The sequence below is a fragment of the Nuphar pumila genome, chromosome 16 (assembly GCF_984573655.1).
Source record: "Nuphar pumila chromosome 16, dmNupPumi1.hap1.1, whole genome shotgun sequence".
NCBI classification, from domain to species: Eukaryota; Viridiplantae; Streptophyta; class Magnoliopsida; order Nymphaeales; family Nymphaeaceae; genus Nuphar; species Nuphar pumila.
In genome coordinates, this window is record NC_143264.1 from 86,156,319 (window position 1) to 86,177,026 (window position 20,708).

General features: G+C 37.0%; 1 protein-coding gene across 1 annotated transcript in view; it reads left to right on the forward strand.

Annotated features, from left to right (window-relative positions):
• Positions 1–19,612, forward strand: part of LOC149813977 (rab GTPase-activating protein 22-like) — a 41,137-nt gene extending 21,525 nt beyond the window's left edge. Inside the window, exons 5-11 of the mRNA XM_089991253.1 lie at positions 2,794–2,916; positions 3,071–3,159; positions 13,457–13,562; positions 16,891–16,988; positions 18,621–18,869; positions 18,984–19,070; positions 19,269–19,612. Of these exons, the coding sequence (XP_089847379.1) occupies positions 2,794–2,916; positions 3,071–3,159; positions 13,457–13,562; positions 16,891–16,988; positions 18,621–18,869; positions 18,984–19,070; positions 19,269–19,289 (773 nt within the window). The 3' untranslated portion in view covers positions 19,290–19,612. The remainder of the gene's footprint in view (positions 1–2,793; positions 2,917–3,070; positions 3,160–13,456; positions 13,563–16,890; positions 16,989–18,620; positions 18,870–18,983; positions 19,071–19,268) is intronic.
• The last annotated feature ends 1,096 nt before the right edge of the window (positions 19,613–20,708 follow it).

Below are 20,708 nucleotides of genomic sequence, written 5' to 3' on the forward strand. Positions count from 1 at the left end.
ATACTAGGGTTGTTTGATTGGAAGAAGAATTCAGTGTGGGGAGAATACCTGCTCCACGTCTACCAAAATTACACCCGCGGCCACACCCTCTTCCTCTGTAGGGATTGAAATTTTGGGCTGCAGCCATAACCTCATGATGCACTTCTTCCTTCTGAAATCATGATGATATATTAAACATGGCCTCATGTTCCAAGTGCGTGGTTTTCAATTTATCAAAAGATAGGCGAGGCGTAGTGCTAGTGTAAACGGTAATGAACATGTTATATTCTTGGCCAAGCCCTATGATGGTTTTCGCGCATATATCTTTGTTTGACAATGGTGATCCGATGACAACAAGTTGATCCACTAGAACCTTAATCCTGTCCAGATACTCAGCTACAGGCGAATCCCCTCTATTAATATCTGCTTTCAGTTGATATATCTGTGGAGTAAAAATCTCTTCGTACCATTGATGTAGATTATCCCACGGAACTTTTGCCGGAGCTCCAGATGGGATGTGTAGAAGAATGTTACGAGAGAGTGGTTGTCATGAAGGCTACAGTCAACTGATCATTCTTTCGCCACGCGATAAAATCTGGATTTCTGACCATGGTCTTCGAGGATTTCTCTGCACTTTCATCCTGCACTGAAATTGTTTGGGAAACCAATTCTGGAGGCACAAGGATTATCCCATCAAGGTGACCCTTCAGATCATGGCTGGAAAGGTAAGGGATAATCTGCTTCTTTCAGGTTATAAAATTGGAAGAGTCAAGTTTTTCTACAACTAAATGACTAAGAAAATAGGCATTGATAGCAGCCATTTGACAAGACGACATAATTTTTTTTTTAAGAAAAGACCGATGGGCACAGGCACGGGCAAGGGCACGATAAATAAAAGAAGATTCAGAGATCAATGAAAGAATAACAAAGGAAGCACACAAAATCAGTCTAACAATAAATGGAAATATTTTTTGACCTTAAATAATATCTGCGTTATTTTTGCTTTGGTCAGACCAGAGTTCAGCAATGAGGATACATGTCAAAAGTGATACGATGTGTTTGGAAACAGAAAAAAATCGCATCAACTAATGGTGATGTTTTTTTTAATCAAGATCACGTCAGACTGATTGGATGTGATTAGTTTTTTTTTATTCAAAACCAGACAGAAGGAAACAATTTTGAAAAAGAAGTCTGATCGATTTTTTTTTGAAATCGACCCAGGAGAGGTCTTGCAAAGAGGAAGGAGGATCAAATTTTGTAAAGAGAAAGGAGAAGATCAAATTCGGCTAGGATCTTATCAGATCTGTTATTGATAATCAAATTTGATCATATTTGAACATGACACAAAAGAAATCACGTCAGATATGATTCGAAGAGAAAGAAAAAAGGAATTTAGGGTTGAAGAAAGAGAAGGATTTGAAGGCGAAGTGAAGAAAGAATAGCCAAGATCAATGAGGTTTACCTCTTTTCAGGGTGCTATACCGTGTGAAAATTCTCCGAAGATCTGTTCTTGCACAATAAACAGACAAGAAAGGAAGAAAACAAAGAAAGCAAAAGAGAGAAGACATGTGGATTAGAAAGGACAACGTCTTTTCTTATATTTATGTGTGTGACATGTTACATTATGGATCTGGATCCAGATCTAGATCCAGATCTAGATCCAGATCCATATACAAACAGTGAGTATTCTTAACAGCTTCCTCATGAATGATGGAGATAGATGCTACTTATATTGGAACTCTGGCGCATCTAAAATACATGATGTGGCAGTGCTTCAGAAATTGAATTTGGGGGAAGATGAGTCAGTGTTTCATTCTTTGGTGTATGATATGGCCTTCTTGCTAGATGGATACTTGATTCTACTTTTTGTGTTTTCCCTCTTAAATTGGAAACGAGATTCTATTCAAGGCACAATCAATATCCAAGATTTTGAATTTATTGATTGTTGTGTTGGTGACAGCACAGGTTTAGTTTTGGAGGCATCCATATCTTTTTTAATATCCCATTTTGGGAACTTTGGCAAGTTAGTGTCTTGCATGGTTAATATCAGTTGCATCATGCATGTTTAATGAATGTGTCTAGTGGGAATAGATGGCGGATGGCCTTTCAAGGGGGCCTGAAAGATGACTTGAAAATAACACCGTGATGCCTTTGGACCTTTGGTAGAAGGCTATTGTCTGGATTGAGAAAAAAGAATCAGTGTTTCACAATGAGGCCATGATATAAATTTCTAATTGAGTTCCCTTCCCATCTCCCGGAAAACCATATGTGCATGTGGAACTTCACTTAGAGCCATTCCCTTTGCTTGGTTGGTGGCTTTCTGTGGCCATCTTACTTGAAACAACCTTCAAGCAAGGTGGAACTTTGCGATATTAAGTTCATGCATTACTATATAATTTTTTTGATGTATTATCCTCGTTTGTGTTCAAGCCTGGTGTTCCTTCTTTTTTATCAAGTTCAAGAGCAAGTAAAACAAAAGTGAAGTTACATTATTCGGGACCAGAAGTTGCATTTTTTTTTGTGTTGAAGAGGACAGATAGATCTGGTTTGCTTTTCTGCAAGTTTCTTTGCTAGTGGACATGTATGTGTGTGCTCTTCAGTACTTCCTTTCATTTAAACATGAAAGTCTCACTGCATCTCCTAGATTTCAAATGCTACTGTCCTATTCTTTATGTGAATGAGGAATACTGATAAAATCTTTTTTTTATGGAGAATATTTATGGTGTGCTACATTTCTTAGAAATGAACTATTCAAGTTAATGTTCACGGAAACTTATCTGTTCACATCATGCTTACCTAGTTCAGCATGGACAGGTCTGGATGTTGTTCGCACAGACCGGATGCTTGTATTTTATGAGAGTCAAGAAAATCAAGCAAAGCTTTCAGACATTTTGGCAATCTATGCATGGGTAGATAAGGATGTTGGATATTGTCAAGGTGGGCAACCGGTAATATGTATTGTTGCTTTATAGGTTCAAACTTCAAAGTTGAAAAGAGGTCTAAAGTTGGGCATCAAAGCCATCTCATTTTGTATTGATGATTCACTATTATCTTGATACGCTAATTTGGTTAATGAAACATTATTGAGCAGGGATGAGTGATATTTGCTCTCCAATGGTGGTTCTTTTTGGGAATGAAGCAGATGCTTTTTGGTGCTTTGAGCGACTTATGCGTAGACTGGTATCTGTTTACTTTGTGTACCCTGATTAACATGTCTCTTGATTTTGATGCTTCGCCATTGTTCTTTTCTTTTTATTGTGTTATATAGCCTTGTCTTATGTGCATCTAATAGTGAAACACATTTTAGTTTATTGTGTCGATATTCTGTTTGATCTATAGTTTTGATTGTAGTGGTTATAGTCTGTTTTTGGGAAAAATTGTTTTGCATCCCCCACTTCCAAATGTTCCTTTGTTTTTCTTGATTTCAAGGTGGATTAATCAAATTCTCAAAGCTTTTACTCTGATAAATGTTAAAAAGTGACTACTTCCTGTATGTATTAATCCATCACCAAGTGTTCCTGTCAATACAAAGCTAGTGTTAATACTTCAATGCAAGAATTCTTGTATTTCACTAATCTATCAGTTGGATATTGAACCTGGCTTGAACTCCTTAGAGTGGTTCTGCTACAGGATTGTGTTCCTAAATCTCTTATTGCTTACCCAATGCACTTCCATTTTGTCATTCTGGTTCGGTCTTTCTCCATCACTCCTATCAATGATACTCTGCCCATTTTTTTATAGCCTCTATCGATGCCAATTTGTGGTTGCTTTTCAATTTTACCATGCTGGTCCTGTGGTTGGCATTCTACTTCTGTATTCTGTTCAGGGTTACTGGAAATTCTATTTACTTGTGGGAAACTCATTTCCTGGGAATCTGTTTCCAAAACCAGAAACTGAGTGTTTTCAAAACTTAAGGAAAACTTCTAAAAGCGCATGGGAAACTTGTTTCCCATTGATTAAGAATTTTTTTTCACATCACATGGAAAACCTAGTTACTTTATATAAGAAACTTGTTTCCCTTATTTGAGAAACATGTTTTTTGTATGTTTCTTGTGTGCTTTTCTTAAATAAGAAGTTTCCTTTTCATTAAAAACTTGAGATACACATGTTATTAAAAAATTTAATTACTTATTTAAAAACTAAATTATATATATTTTTAATATAATGAAGAATGCAATGTATTGTATGAAATTGAGAAATTTCAAAAATTAATGTAAATGCCTTATTTTTTCTTATTTCTTGATTCCATTTAAACCTATGTTGCAATTAAATATTTTATTTAAGATATTTAATATTTTGTTAAAAGCTGATTATGCACTCATTTATATAAAATATAACCAACTTTATAATGGGTTTATAGTTGTAGTCAATGTAACCATATTTTTTATAAAAAATAAATTTATTAATTCTTACTAGTTCTTATAATATTAGCAAAGGAGTATGTGTATACTTATAATATTCTTCATGCTTATTGTCAATATTTGCACTTTTGCGACACACACATACATATATAAATATAAATATAAATTTAAATATATATCACATTTCCCGTTTCACATGAACTGTAGAAGGTCCCATTTTCCATTTCCGTTTCCCAACATGTTTCACATTTCTGTTTTGGTTCCTGGCTACTTTATTTCTGTTTTTTGCGCTTTTCATGAACTTCATGTATCATCCTTTCTTCAGTAATGTTGTTAATCAGTTCAACATTTAACCATGGCTGATGTGGTTCAACATTAGTGGTGTTTGACTTCCTTTTCTGCATACATATATTTTTTAAAAGATTCCTTTTAAGAAACAACATTCTTTAACATTGCTTTCATCAGTTTGTTGGACTATAACATCGCTTTGTTGTAGGATCAAGGCCCTTTTTTTAAGATAATAATTGTGAGACAAATCCCTTGAAGTGTACATTTTTTCAAGATATTGTCATGCTTGAGAAGCTTTTTCGAATTTGATGATGTTAGTATTAATTCTTGTTTCTACGGAAGAGAAGATCCATGATAGGATTTTGAAATTTTTCATCTCCCATTCCTCATGTTTCTTACTATAGTCTTCAAGTGCCTTAATTCTTTCTTCTTCTTCAAGAATTTTTATTTCTCCTTTTTCCACTGACGTAATTTTTTGTTTCGGTTCTGGTATTGAACCTTGAACATATCCCCAAAACCCCTTACCCTTGACATGGGCTTCCATATTACCGGCCCATAATTTAAATCATTGAGTTTAAACCCAAGAGAGAAATGGGAGCCTTTTTCCCCCTATAAAAGAAAAAAAGATATATGAATCTCACAATATATATTAAAAGGAGTCTTTACGCTAAAATCCAAGAGATATGTATGTGCACGACTTTCGAGGCACACGATGGAATGAAGTTGCAACCGGTCTCCTTCAATAGTAACCTTGCTCTGATACCATGTAAAAGTGTCTTCAAGAGAGACACTATGATCAAGACACTAAGTTCTTGTTGAATGAAGTATGCACAAAGGCACAATAAGAACACTTGTGCACAAAGGCACTACCCACAATGGCTCACAAATTCACAATGGCCTTGAAGTGTAGATTTATGGGGTACGCTGATGATTATAAAGGGTACAAATGTTATGATCACGTGAGTAATCAAATCAAAATATCGAGGAATGTTGTATTTGATGAATTAAATTTTGACCACAATGCTAACACTTCTCCTGAAATTGAAGTTTATCACCCCTGGTTGAATTATGATCTCTTTTCTTGCGTTGATGATGTTTGTCCTTCAGAATTTTATCAAAGAGATGAGGGAAACATGTTTGATATTGCCCAAAAGACTCAGGACAATGTGATTTAAGAACCACTCTTGGCTCCCTAAAGGTATAAAGACATTATTTACTCTCGACGTGAGAAAGAGACCCTCCCCAACTCTGATAAGGAGATGAATTCTTCTTCTGTTGATTTCTCTGCTCCCAGAAGATCTACTCGCTCTCGACATCCTATTGATAGGTGGGTTAGTTATGAGAATTTTTTGATGGATTTCTAACTCTTCTTAACCTCTTTACGTAAGGAAGATCAACCCACAACATTTTATCAAGCAACAAATTCTAAGAGATGGATTGAAGCTATGAATGAAGAAATGAAGGCTCTTCATGAATGTGGCGCTTGGGATATTGTTCCCAGACCACACGATCGGAATGTGGTTGGGTCAAAGAAGGTGTATAAAATAAAGTATAAACTGAATGATACTATTGAGTGATATAAGGCTAGACTGGTTGCCGAGGGCTTCACACAGGAGCAATGACAAAACTACGATGAGACTTTTAGTCTGGTTGTGAAAATGGGCACTATCTGCATCATACTATCATTGGCTATTGAGCATCAATGAACTATCAGTCAACTGGATGTGAAAAATGCATTTCTTTATGGAACTCTGAAGGAAGAAGTGTACATGGAGCAGCCCACAGGGTACACAAAAGGAAACTCCAAAGAATATGTGTGCAGGTTAAAAAGAGCTATATATGATTTGAAGCAGGCATCTCGATCTTGGTTTGACAATTTTTCTCTTGAAGTAGAGAAATATGGCTTTAATCGGTCTCTTCTTTATCGCTCTCTTTTCATATTCAAATGCAAAGATAATGTTACCCTGTTATTGATATATGTAGATGACATTATCATTAGAGGTAACTCTAATGAACATATTGAGCAGGTCAAAGAACTCCTGAACGACAGGTTCAAGATGAAGGATCTTGGTAAATTGCGATATTCTCTTGGAGTAAAAGTTGACAGGACTACTGAAGGCATGCCACTCACCCAACATAATTATACCATTGATGTTCTCAGCAAGGCAGGTATGAAAGATTGCAAGCCTCTAAGCACACCTAGTGTACTTCATCACAAACTCAACTTCCAAGATAGAGATCTGTATGAGGACCCTACAGGGTATCGTAGGATAGTAGGGATGCTTCAATATCTCACATTCACTCACCCTGATATTGTCTATTCAGTCAATCAGGTATCTCAATTCATGCATGAACCACATATTGGGCATATGGAAGATGTTAAACGCATTCTTCGATATTTGAAGAGAACTATTGGGGATGGTCTTCTGTACAGAAAGAGTATGAATGGGCATCACATGCATGAACTTCTTGCTTACACAGATGCAGACTGGGCAGGAGATCCAGATGAGCGCAGGTCAGTCTCAAGATATTATGTTTTCATTGGCCTAAATCTTGTCTCTTGGAGCAGTAGGAAACAGAGAGTCATTGCCAAGTCCAGCACATAAGCTAAATATAGATCAATGGCAGCTGTTACAACCGAAGTAACCTGGATTAGACACCTGTTGACAGAAGTAGGGGAATCCATATCTAGATGTATTCTCTTATGTGACAATCAAAGTGCCATCAATATGTCGTTTAATCGTATCTACCACAGTCGTGCCAAGCATATTGAAATTGATCAACATTTTGTAAGACAGAAGGTCGAAGAGAAGGAAATTGAACCTGAATTCGTTCGAACTGCTGATCAAGTTGTTGACTTGTTTACAAAAGGGCTTATCAAGGACCGGTTTTGGATGTTAAAGGCAAGTTGTTCATGGTTCAAAACTATATACAACTTGAGGGAGGATGAAAATGAGTCGTCATTTACGACTGGGTTTGGATTTCGGATCCAGACCTAGCTTGAGTTTATTTAGTCACATGTTCATTAATGGCCTATTATAATTTAGCTTGTTGTGTAATGGGTATTTTTGTACCCTAATATTTGTACCAGCCTATATATAATGTTAAGTCAGATATCGCAGACCCTAATTGGAATTTTCTGCAGCCACCATGTTCTCTCTATTCTTTATTCATTCTTGTGATTGAATGACAGAACCCATGATTTTTAATAATAATAATATTATTATTATATATGTATATTTTACATTTTAACAAAAAGAGGTTGCCGAATCCAAAATCCAAGAAGACTTACCCGGAGGAGAAGAAGAGGAGATGGCGGCGCCGGATGTAGGAGTGGCTTTAAGAATTTGTAAGATGACCTTCGCTATTTGGGCAATTGTTAAATCATTGAAGTTTCTCCCTTTCTTTGATTCTTGAGGTTCTTCACTTACGACGACCACTTTATTGAGCTTGGGACAATCCGGTCTTATATGCCCTAGTTCTTTAGAATGATGACAAGTAATTTTACCCCAGTATCCTCCCCCATTATGTTCTTCTCTATTGAATTTTCTTTCAACGTGAGGTGGTTTATAAGTTTTTACAAATTTTTGTGGTTTTGATACGGCAAGAACTTCATCATTAGACTTGTGCATTCCAAGTCTAGTTTCTTCTTGATAAATTTGAGCAAGAGCTTCACTTATAGAAGGGGTCAAATTCCTATGAAGCAAGGAGGACCTAACTTGCTCAAATTCCGGTCGAAGACCATAAAGAAAAAATGAGAATGTTTTCTTTTTCAACTTGTAATTTTCTCATTTCAATAGCTGAACCCTTCTATTTTGGTTCTAACATAGCTAGTTCATCCCAAATAGGAGATAAAATACCATAAAAGTCTCTTACACTTTTATCTCCTTGTTTGGTATTACGTACCTGGTCTTAAAGATAATATAGCCTAGCCATATCTTTTTGAATGAAGGTACTCTTTAGGAAGATCCATGCATCACATATCCTTTTAAATTTGATGATGTTGGTGGCGATCTTGAACTCCATGGTATTCATGAATCATGAGAGAATTTGAGCAGTGCTAGCTTCCCAATTCTCCAACTTGTTTTGATATTCTTGCAAAACTTTTTCTTTTGCTTCTTCGGATAGGGCTTCGACTTTATCTCCTTTTTTTGTTAATTTAAGTTTAGGTTTATTAGTGGTTCCACTAACAAACCCCAAAGCTTTTTACCTTTGATGATATTTTTCATAGCGGTTGCCCACATCAAATAGTTGTTTTTGTTGAGCTTGTAGGAGATGACGAAGACAAAATCTTTCTCCCATAATGAAAAAGACTTATGTTTGAGGACTAAAGTTTGAAGATCACCACCACAAAGAGCGCAATCCCAAGATAGCTTTCACCACTTCAAGAGCCTAGCTTTGATACCATGTAATGAAATAAGAGTGCACAATCACAATGCCAACGAAGGGCTACACAAGTGCACAAATATACTATGGTCTCTAATGGACCGATGACAATCTCATAAAAGAGATATACAAAAGCACGAATTCCACAAGAACACAAAGGCACAAAATCCACAAGAGCACAATATACAACAACAACAACTACGCCTTCATACCAAAACAATTGGGGTCGGCGATATGAACCAAAAAAGAAAATCATTCTGGGTCTTCCACATGAATCCTTCTCCTCCAATCATTTTTATCCAATGCCATGTCCTCGGTGAGGTTCAAAGCATTCATATCCTTTCCTATCATCTCCATCCAAGTCTTCTTAGGCCTACCCTGACCTCTTTTAACTAATATATTTTCCCATTTCTCCATCCTTCTAACTGGAGCATCATTAGGCCTTCGCCGAATATGTCCAAACCACTGTAAATGATTCTCTCTCATCTTATTTTCAATGGATGCAACGCCTACCTTCTTACGTATCTCCTCGTTTCGAATCTTAATAATATAATTTTACATAGAGGGGTGAAGCTCTATTTGTAGAGCCTCACATGCTATGTCACATGGGTGCGGGTGCGGGTGCGAGGGTGCGGTACTTTCGAAAAACTTGGGTGCAGGGGTGCGGCAAAAATATAAAAAATTATATATATATATATATATATATATATATATATATATATATATAATTTTTAACTTTTAACAACAGTAACACTAATGAAATAAAAAAACAATTATCACAATATCATCAAATCAATTCAAAACACCCAAACCATCAATAGAACTCACTTGAATCTTAATATTAGGCACCCAAATCACATTCAAAGGCTTACTAACTCAAAAACGACCTGAATCCATCTGATTTGCATACCCAAAAGCTACCGATAAAACCAAATCTAAGTCACAGGCCCAAATCTCTTTAACACCACCCTTATAAATTGCGTCATCTTAAAATACAGATTTTGCATCATCTAAATGAGAGAGAATGCGTACCGGACAATGTCGCTCAAGGTCATTGTCGGAGTCGGGGTAGGGAGATTGGTCGTTGTCGGCGTCGGGGTCCGGTTGTATCCGGCGCCAGGGTCGGGTCATCGTACAGTCAAGGTCGGGAGGAGAGATCTGAAGGAGTCATCGGGAGGATTAGGGCAAAAAAAATTTACCCTAATCCTCCTGTCAGCCCTTTTTTATCGGGCTTCCTTTTTTTTTAAAGTCCAAACGTTGAACATTTTTGACCCTGGGCATGTTGACCGCACCCAGGGTCAGGTTGACCGCACCAGGTGCTGCACCCGCACCTGCATCGCGTCGCGTTGACGCGGGTGCAGACACCTGGTTGGCCAAATCCCTGTGACTTAGCTCACATGCCTTGAAGGGAGGCAGTCCAACAGTCGTTGGACTGTCTCCCCAACAGTCCTTTTGAATTTACATGATAAAAAAACAAAAATAAAGAAAACAAAAAAGACTTTACAGTCTCTATTGGACTGTACTAAATTACATATTATTAAATGACCAAAATACCCCTGATATATGTATATTGTATAAATATACGTATATCAGTTAGGTATAAATATATACACAATATTTTCACAACAGGTGACTATGATATGTATATAGGCAAGATGATGTACTAGTGATTTGGCATTCTTGCATAGCATTTCCCTCAAGAAGGGTTTCTTTGACCACATCCTCATGAAGACAAATAGTCTATAGACTATACCAACAGCCAAAGCAGCATGAGTATCTTTGGAACTCTTACAGAGGCATCTCATACTAAAGCAGTGTAGGGTTGAGAACCAAAAGGAAAGAATAAAAGTGTATTTGAAAACAGAAAAATGTGAAAGGGACAGATTGGACCTATCCAGGCATGATCCAATCTGGTTGCTCTCACACCATATAAATTTTGATTTTAAAAAAGCAAGAGGAAGAAAAAGATAATAGGAGATGTGAGGAATGAGTGTTGGGGACAACTGAATAGCACACACTTTAACATAGGATCATGCCTTTTGTATTCTTTTCTATATATCCAAAATGATAAAATTGCAAAAATGCCTCTGGTTAGTACAACAACAACAACAACAACTACTCCTTCATCCCAAAACAATTGGGGTCGGCGATATGAACCCAAAAAGAAAATCATTCTGGGTCTTCCACATGAATCCTTCTCCTCCAATCATTTCTATCCAATGCCATGTCCTCAGTGTGAGGTTCAAAGCATTCATATCCTCTGGTTAGTAATTAAAAATAAAATTACTGGCCCGTGCACCTAATATGTGTACAATAGGACATCAAAACAAGCATAATTTATAGTATGGCACTGGATTGCCCTTGCTAAGATACCTGGCCTAAGATTTTTTACTGTCATGATGCTGGACTGAGGTGGAAACTGGCAGCGTTGTAAAATCTAAAGTACAGGGATATCTATTTTAGGTTATCTCATTGTGTATGTGCGTTCATGCTTGTATCTATCTGTGATACATGCATATGTTGCGTACAAAGTGTTCTTAGTATCGATAATCTTTGGTGGGGAATAGACATGTCTTTTGACCCTCTTCAATTTTTGAATTCTATTTTGGTACCTCATATTAGTTAGCAAGAGGATATTTCAGTAAATTTTAGAAGTAGACCTAACCATTTTGAAAAGATTCTTTAGATTCGCAAAGTACTATTAACAAGTAGAATACCGTCAGTGCATCAAACAAAGACAAGCACATTCTTTCCACCACCAGTGGGTTTTTTTTGAACCTTTGATTCTTCAAACCAAAGGTGAGAGTGGCCTCTTACCTATATAGACACATACTTGTTCTCATCATCTTGTGAGGGGTGCACTGCTTTAACATCTGTTTTCTTTTCTTTGAATAGTATTGGTACTGTGAAATGATGTGGCTCTTTTTCATGTTGCTTCTGGTAGCTACTTAATAGCTATTTCACACGGAAATGGAGACAACTTGAGTACAGAATATGGATTTGAGAATTTTGAAAAAACTAGGACACGAGGACATGCACGTGTGTGTGTGTGTGTGTGTGTCTATATATGGATCCAGCATTTTGGAAACTAGGACATGAGAACATGTTTGTCTGTCTATGTATGTATGATGTTATATCACATGAAATGAAAGAACCACTCATCACCAGTAACACCAAAAGTGCTCCTTCGCATAAGAGCACCCCTGTTTGGCCACACACTACATCTTTGGATCAACTTTTTTAACCTTGGTAGATGAAAGGTGGAATTCAGGTAGCCGTTGCTAGTATATTCAAAGAGAAACCCCATACTGTATCTGGTCAAACAATCTCCAGTATAAGGAAAGCGATTTGTCTTATTAACTAAATGCAACAAAAAGTTCACTTCGATTCAACTTCACGATCAGTTCATAAGAAGGCAAAAGCTTATCAGAAGACTATCACATGCCAACTTCAAATTCAACATGTGGAACAGTAACCTTATAGCACAATGAAACCATTCAGTAAACAACAAATAGAAATCTGATTCAAAGGAAAAAGATATGCTTAATTCTACTAAACTCATCATGAAGACCACCAATCTTTCTGGCTAAATGGAAGCAAATAAGCGCATTGAGTAGCTATGAGTTGGAACCAAATTAATAAAATGTGTAAAAAATTGTGGATGAGTTTCTGATATTATGTTAAAGAAATGGGAAACTAAGTTGATGACTTTTGAGTTTGAAGAAGGGGAAGGAAGTGAGAAACTTACATTTGAACTTGAGTTCTGATGGTTGGATGTTGAAAATTTCCTGGAACTCTTGTTTGCTCGAGTCAGATGTGAAGTCATCACTTCATACTCTCTCTCTCTCTCTGAGCATGCCCTAACCCTTATCAGGTTGTAGAACACGGGGATCTCTCTCTCTCTCTCTCTCTCTCTCTCTCTCTCTCTCTCTCTCTCTCTCTCTCTCTCTCTCTCTCTCTCTCTCTCTCTCTCTCTCTCTTTCTGCCCCATGTGGGACATGCCTGGGTTTTGGCATGTCCCTGTGACATAGCTTAACACAGGTTATTAGTTGCTTACTCAGTCATTTAAATATGTTATTTTGAGTTCTTGGTTTTTTAGAAGTTTTCATTTATTCCTGCTTTTGGCAGCCATGGTGGCGCAGAACGGTTGTCTGTTGATAGTTTCATATTTGAACAAGAGCACATGATTATGTTGTGTTCTCATTGTTGCTACAGTTTCTATGGCTGGTGCTTTTAAACTATCCAAATTAATCTTGATTTAGATGAATGCTATATGAACTTGTCAATTTTGTTACTGATTGTTAATTGTCATTTACCTTAGTTGTTTCAATTTAGATATAGGAATTCTTATTGGCAAGCATGATGATATTTTGTGCATTTGATTTGTTCATATTTATTCTCTGTACTTACAATCAATGGTTTTCTATTTGGGAACAACAAAGCGAGGAAATTTTAGGAGCACCAGAACTTCTATAGGAGTTCAATCAGAACTTACTAGATTATCATCAATCATCAAATCAGTTGACATTAAACTCCATCAGCACCTAGGTATGACTCATTAATGCTTTTAGAAATGGTTCTTGACATTTCCTTCATGGTATTTGTTACAGCCAATTTTAAGTGTGTTTCCTGCATATTATACTGCAATAGTATGGGTTTTTAAAATATCCAGTCACTAAAGCACTAAAATGAAAATAATTTGCAACACATAGTTATATTGACCACTCAATGATCTTTTCTAAATTGTATACGCTGTTTCATGAATGTATATACCGTATTGCATCATAAGTTAGACATTTGCATTTGTTTTTGTCCTATTGTTTACAAGGTTCTTTTCTTTAGTGCACACTATTCATTATGTTATTCCCCAGGGGAATACCTTTCCTTTAAAAACACTTGCTCGACTTGGCTGTGGGTATGGGTTTGGGTAGAGGTACGAAGGGTACAACATGCCAATTTTGAAAAATACAGGTACGGTGGTACGTGTGTGCGCGCGCGCGCACACACACACACACACACACACACACACACACACACACCACACACACACACACACACACACATATATATATATATAGAGAGAGAGAGAGAGAGTAGGGTGTATCATCATAAACCTAAAAAATCCGATGATTTTTTTGCATTTTTGGTCTTTAGTGACGGTCTTGACCGCTGCTAAAGACCTGGGCGGAACTTTGGTCTTTAGCGGTGGTCAGGAACCTCTGCTAAAGCCCAAAACCCAATTTTTTTTGGATGCACAGCACGAAACCGCACGTCTGACTTTCGTCTGACGAAAGGGGGTCCAATGATACCCCCTTTCAATATATATGCATATGTATCTACTATTATATATATATATATATTTCTTTATGTGGCCCCAGGGGCATTTCTATCATTTTCTATTTTACGCATATTCATACTTATGAATGTGCATGTAACTTTTCTTCCTTTTCCTTTTTCTTTTTCTCCTTTTCTTCTTTTCTCTTTTCCCTTTTCTTTTCTTTTCTTTCTTCCTTTTTCCTTCTCTTTTTCCTTTTTACCTTTTTGACTAAAAGTCAAAGGAGGGGGAGACGTTGGACCCCCCTCCAACGGTTATATTTCTAACCGTTGGAGGGGCTCCAACATCTAGTAGGTGCCCCCTCCTTTTGGTCTCCTCTTGTATTATAAATAGGGGTGTATCCCCTCTATTGTATTCATTCTTGTGGGAGCCTTTGTGCTCACCTTTGCTCAATAGATTCAATCTTTTGCATTTCAAGTGTTCTCTTTGTACCTTTGTGTACTTTTTGTTCTAGTGTTCTTGGTGCGTCTTTGTACACGTATCTCTTTGTGGAGTTATGTGCTTGTAGTGCACAACTATGAAGATATTTTTACAATATATATATATATATATATATATATATATATATATATATATATATAGAGAGAGAGAGAGAGAGAGAGAGAGAATGTTGTGGGTTTGGATTGAATCAAGATCCATATCCAATAAATTTAATATAAATTATAATAAATTTGTTTTTTAATAAAAGAAAATGAAGGGTGCTACCCTTTCCCCTTTGTCTCTAACCATCCCCCCTTCCTCTCTTGCCAACCTGTAAAAGAAAAAGAGGAAAACTGGAAAGGGAGAGTTGGTCCAAATCTGGCGAGTCCTAAATCAAGTGGAAGCATATGAGCCACAATATCTTAGTAGTCATTTGTACAAGGACCAGTGTTTGCCTCGTTAATTGGCTGTGTCAACAGATCCACATATTGCTTTTCCAAGGAAACTGGAATTCCTCGTGAAAAAATGGAAAACACAAAATCCCGTCATAGATTTTGTATTTTCATAGGTCTACCAGAATTGGGAATGAATAATGGAGAAAATGATAAGAAATAGCAGAAAGCCCATAGCCTCCCAGTGCAATTGCTCTCAGGTCAACTAGATTGATCATTTGAATCACTACAGTAGAATATCTGCTTTGACAACCAAGTAGATTAATCTTCTAGCTGTCTCTATACAATTGTTGCTTATGTAACCAAACTTGTAGCAAATTTCTGCTGAGGCAAAGGATATCATTTCTAACATGCAAATGAATCAAAAGTATTGTCCTTTCAAAATTCCCAAGTTGTTCCTTTCATACATCTCTAAAATCTTTGTTTTATTGATGTATGCTTTCTAGAGTTCTTTCAATTAACAATTATATCATCTACCTGAGCCTATGTGCATGTGCCAGGCCTATTCAGATAAATTTGCATCCAAATCCTTAACACAGCCGGAATATATGTGTAGTCAGGGTTAAGCTGCAGTCAACTTTCTCAGGCCCTAAAACGGCCTTATCCTTGTGAAGCCAATGCTTCATACTTGAAGCAAACTGACTACCCATAACAACATCTGTCCCTAGGTGGGAATCTATAATCATTTAGCAAATGGATCATAAAGATAGGGAATAAACTGGTGGCTAGGATATGTCTGCTATGCATTTCTGCAGTAAGGCTCTACCATAATTTTACTACAAATTTATCTAGCATTATATTTGTTATTTTTTCTTTCTACCCAGCAACCACGTTTATTCAGGAGCTCCCTTAAAGAACTACAAAATATCTTTTCCTTTATCTGTATTTCAAGCATCCACAGCCTCTTTGCCTATTCTCTTCATGGAGCAAATTACAGACTTGTCTAGGCCCTCAGATTTTATCACATGCAGATGTCCTTCAAATGATTGGGCTAGAAGGTCAGAAACAAAAGGAGAGAGATACTGCACTACTGATAGCTTAAGTACTTTTTATGATATTTGCATGTGTAGTTTTTGTTCCTGAAACGTGCACATGATAATATGTTCCCTTCCTTGACTTTCTTAATCCATTTCTGCTTTATCCTAGACACTTCATTAGCTTTAGTGATTCATGCTTTTCCTCTTAGAGTTCTCGATCTTCTTGTCTTCATTGCTAATGCTGCTACTCGAATTCCTTTTCTCATATTGACAAACTGAGACTTTCTGTATCATTTCCAAGATTGCTAAATCTAACTTTGGAATTTAGTCTTGTAATAATTAATAGCTAGTCATGCATATTTATGTGTACATGCAGATAAATTAGCACAAACACTATACATGTAGTGTCCAGAAGAAACCATTAGTATCCCATTTCTTGTCACTTTGAGTTTTTCACTGCCTACGGCAGGAGTGCTTCTAGGTTGCAACTTCTACTGGTTAGTGTTGGGCAAGTTCTGCACTTGTTCGTTTTGTGTATCACACGAGAGTTTAGTACAGAGCCCTTGTTCTGTTTCTACCATTTAGAGAACTGTCAGAATGTCAATGATGTAATTTACTGTTTGCTGATTTGGGTTTCTTCAAAAGAAACCATTGATTGCCAGAATTCATGACAAAGAATGATCGAATGACAGAGATGCTAGATGGAGGAGAATATCTATTTGCCTTCCGCATGTTGATGGTGTTGTTTCGTAGAGAGTTTTCATTCGGAGATACTTTGTTCCTTTGGGAGGTAATCACTCATCATAAGAATCTGCAGTCAAAACTAAGATGAATTGGTGTTATGTTGATAATGTTCTTCGGTATAGATTTCATCCTAGGCACTCTTTGTTCCTTTTGTTGTGAGTGCATTTTTGAAATTGGTTTTGAATGTAAAACTATAGCTTATTGTCTTTGATTCCAATGTAGTTTAAAGTTTAAACCATGTCGCCTGACAGAAATAAAGAACATAGATGCAAGTCTACAACAATTTTACGAGTAGTAGTGCAAGGGTACATATTTATATATTTAGGGCCTGTTTGGAATCTAGGAACTGGGATAGTAGTTAATGCATTTTGGCAAAATAGTTGGTCAAACTTCCACCTGCTGGCTGTTTGGAAACTGGTAGCTGGGATGGGATTTAATGCATTTGGGATGGAAAGTGGCATTGTATTTACACTAAAGCATGGAATTGACAGCTACCACCTCTAGCTGCCAAATCCAGGATTTGGCAGCTTCCACTTCCTGAAATGCCACTTCCCATACCAGCTACTAGTTTCCAAACAGGGCCTTAGATATCTCAATTATTACATAATGTCATCCCATAAACCATGATATTTACTAAGACATCTGAAAGTCATGACAGAACGTCATAATGAAGCATAAAGAAAGTTTGTCACAATGATCAATTATAAAATGGAGACATTAATGAACAATAATACAAAGAAATGTGATGGTTAGAAAAGTAAATGTTCTATATTATTCATGTCCTACCTGTTTGGCTGTGTCCAAGAAGTATAACGTTTGGTTCATATCAGGCCTGGGCTTCTTCTGTTCCCTTAAAAAAATTTGAGATTCTTGACTGTGTTTCTCTTGAAGCAAAAGGGCCATTTGTTGGGGTCAGGTCCTACATTTAGGGATACACTTAATTTGGAGGGATCAGGTCAGCCCAAAAACGTCTCTAGCTCTCTGAACAAGAGAAGTCAACAACCATCATTAATTGCATGTCAATTGCCACGTGTATGATTCTTCTTCTTTTTTTCGTATTGGCAAGCTGGGGTTAACAAACAAGATTTACAATACTTGTCCAGGTCATGCCAATGGTTTTTCAAGTTAGTTTTTTCATTTTCTGTTTTTTCTTGTAAACATCGGAATTACCGTTAGCAGGTTCAGAATTGTTAAGATCAGCTGGTGTTCGAGTTGTTTTGAATAAATTGTTCAATTGTACTGTGCTTTATTGGTCAAAATACAGGATACTATGTGGATGTGCTTGGGACAACACTTCAATTTTCAGAAATTAATGGAGGGGACACAATTGTACGCACATAGATGTGTGTGTGTGTGTGTAATTCTCAGCCTAAAGCAGTAAAACTTAATTAATTACACAATGTGGACTATGTTCGATATTGGTTTGATTGTGTCCATGAAGTGCCTAGCATGTCCGATGTGTTAGGTTGACATGGGTTACATGTGCTAAGTGAAGCATCCATGTGACAGATGAAAGCATGCGTTTTTTTCATATGAAGGCTTATTTTTGTGAACCATACGGATTATCTAGTTGCATTTTACTGGATCAGTCTTCCCGTATTTATCTATGCATATTTCTGGGGTAAAAAAAAGTATCTCCTATGATGAATTTGATTTGAGAAGCTGAAAATTGGTGCAGCTCATGTGGGCTATGGAATACAATCCGAACTTATTCTCTTTGTACGAGGAATCGTCTTCAGCTGCTGCCCAGGGTGTGGAGAACAATAAGCATCTGAAACAGTGTGGGAAATTTGAAAGAGAAAATTTGAAGCATAAAGCAAACATGCAACATAATGTTCCTATATCAGTTTTTCTTGTTGCTAGCATTATGAAGGCCAAGAGTAAGCAGATGATGAAAGAGGCAAATGGTCTGGATGATGTTGTCAAGGTGTGTGTGTGTGTGTGTGTGTGTGTGTGTGTGTGTGTGTGTGTGTGTGTGTGTGTGTGTGTGTGTGTGTGTGTGTGTGCAACCGCAGTCTTATGATTGGATTTTGGTGTCCAGATCTTGAATGAAATAACTGGAAAGCTGGAAGCGAAAAAAGCTTGTAAAGAGGCACTAAAGATTCAGCATAAATATCTGACTACTAAGGTATGTCATTAGATTCATCTGTGGATTTAAATAAAGAATATGAAAAATCTATTGACCTACAGTCCACCTTGGTCCCTTGATTTGTTACGTGTGGCCTGAGGTAGTCTGTGCTGTGGGTCAGACAAACTGGAGCAGGGCTCTTTGTCCATATTTGTTATAGGAAGTGTTCTACTTCTAACCTTTGTGCTTCTGTTCCAGGCAAAAAAAACATTGATTTGAGATTGGAACAGTGACAAAAATGGTTTGCATAGACATTACCATTCTTCCAGTTTCATAATATTAGATGATGCACATTACAACTATTCAGAAAAGAAAAGATGATGCACATTACGTGAATGAGGCTTTTCCTCTCCATTTGTATAGCGATCTTTTGGTATATCTTGTTGTATCTGTGATTGATGTGATTGAGTGTCTGTTGTACTTGTAGCTTATACTCATCAATGTATTTGTTGCCTCTGTTAAGAGATCCATCGATTTGCATTGCATCTGTAATAGAGAGATTGGTATCCTGCTTTTCAAGAGATTTATATATGTTACTTCTGTAGACCTTGTTCCACGTAACATAATCACAGACATGTTTTTTTCTTTTCCTGACATTTAACAAGCGGAAGCCCAGGTTCAGGTGGTGGTGTCAAAGAGAGATTGATGCTCTGGCGTATGGCCCACCTTCAAGAGGTTAAAACCCCTTGGCTGCAGCTTGCACCCTTGCCATGTTGGGCAAAATCTGCCCCCATTAGTTTGCGAAATGAGACGAGTCGGTCCTGTTTTCACTGGAGCTTGCAGAATAGGTTCAGCCAGTGGGCCATGAGCTCCATCGGCATGACCACCATAGGTATAGCAGGCTAAGCCAGCACAACCAGGTCTTCATGTTGGGTGCGGTTTCTTTGGTTTATAAAAACAGTGGACCATGAGCTGCTCGTGCCCGTTACTGAGCTGAGTACGGCAAGTGTGATTCATTTTGGCTTGTGTAAGCACGTTAAGAAATGCATACATGCCTGCTTACACACACCAACACTTCTTAATGAAGTCTGTTGGATCCGTTTTAGTATAACAGTATGATCATTTAGAAAAAAAAAATTGTTGCATTTATGTTGGCATTGTAAAAACATTTAATGTGTTAACAATGGGTTAAAATCACATAAAAAATGAGATATTTCAATATGAGCAATTTTCCAAAATAACGTTATTTTTTGTATGCTATTGACCATTAAAAATATTACATGAAAATCACGGTTTTTGGATTACAGACAGTATTTGTGACAATACTGTTTAAGGTGCAAATGGGCCGGGTAGAATCAGTCCTGGTTTATGTCCATTCTTGTTTTTCTTGGGTGCGAACAGGATTGGTATGAGGTATCTATCAGGTTGGGATCAAAGGGTTGGTCTTGATTAGAAAACTTAAATTTGAAAGATTTTAATTATTAACTTAATAAAATTAGGACTGTTGTGTTCATTTTAAGTTTAAATTGTTCCGGCATAAATTTTCAGCTTTTAAATCTGTTTGGATCTGTTGGTTCGGGTTGTCGCATGGGTACAAGCTGGTTCAGGCTTCAAAAATCTACAGCCTATAACGTGATACTTTTCTGGGCCATAAAATCATGTTTTTTTTAGTTTAAAAAACATCATCCAAAAGCCAGT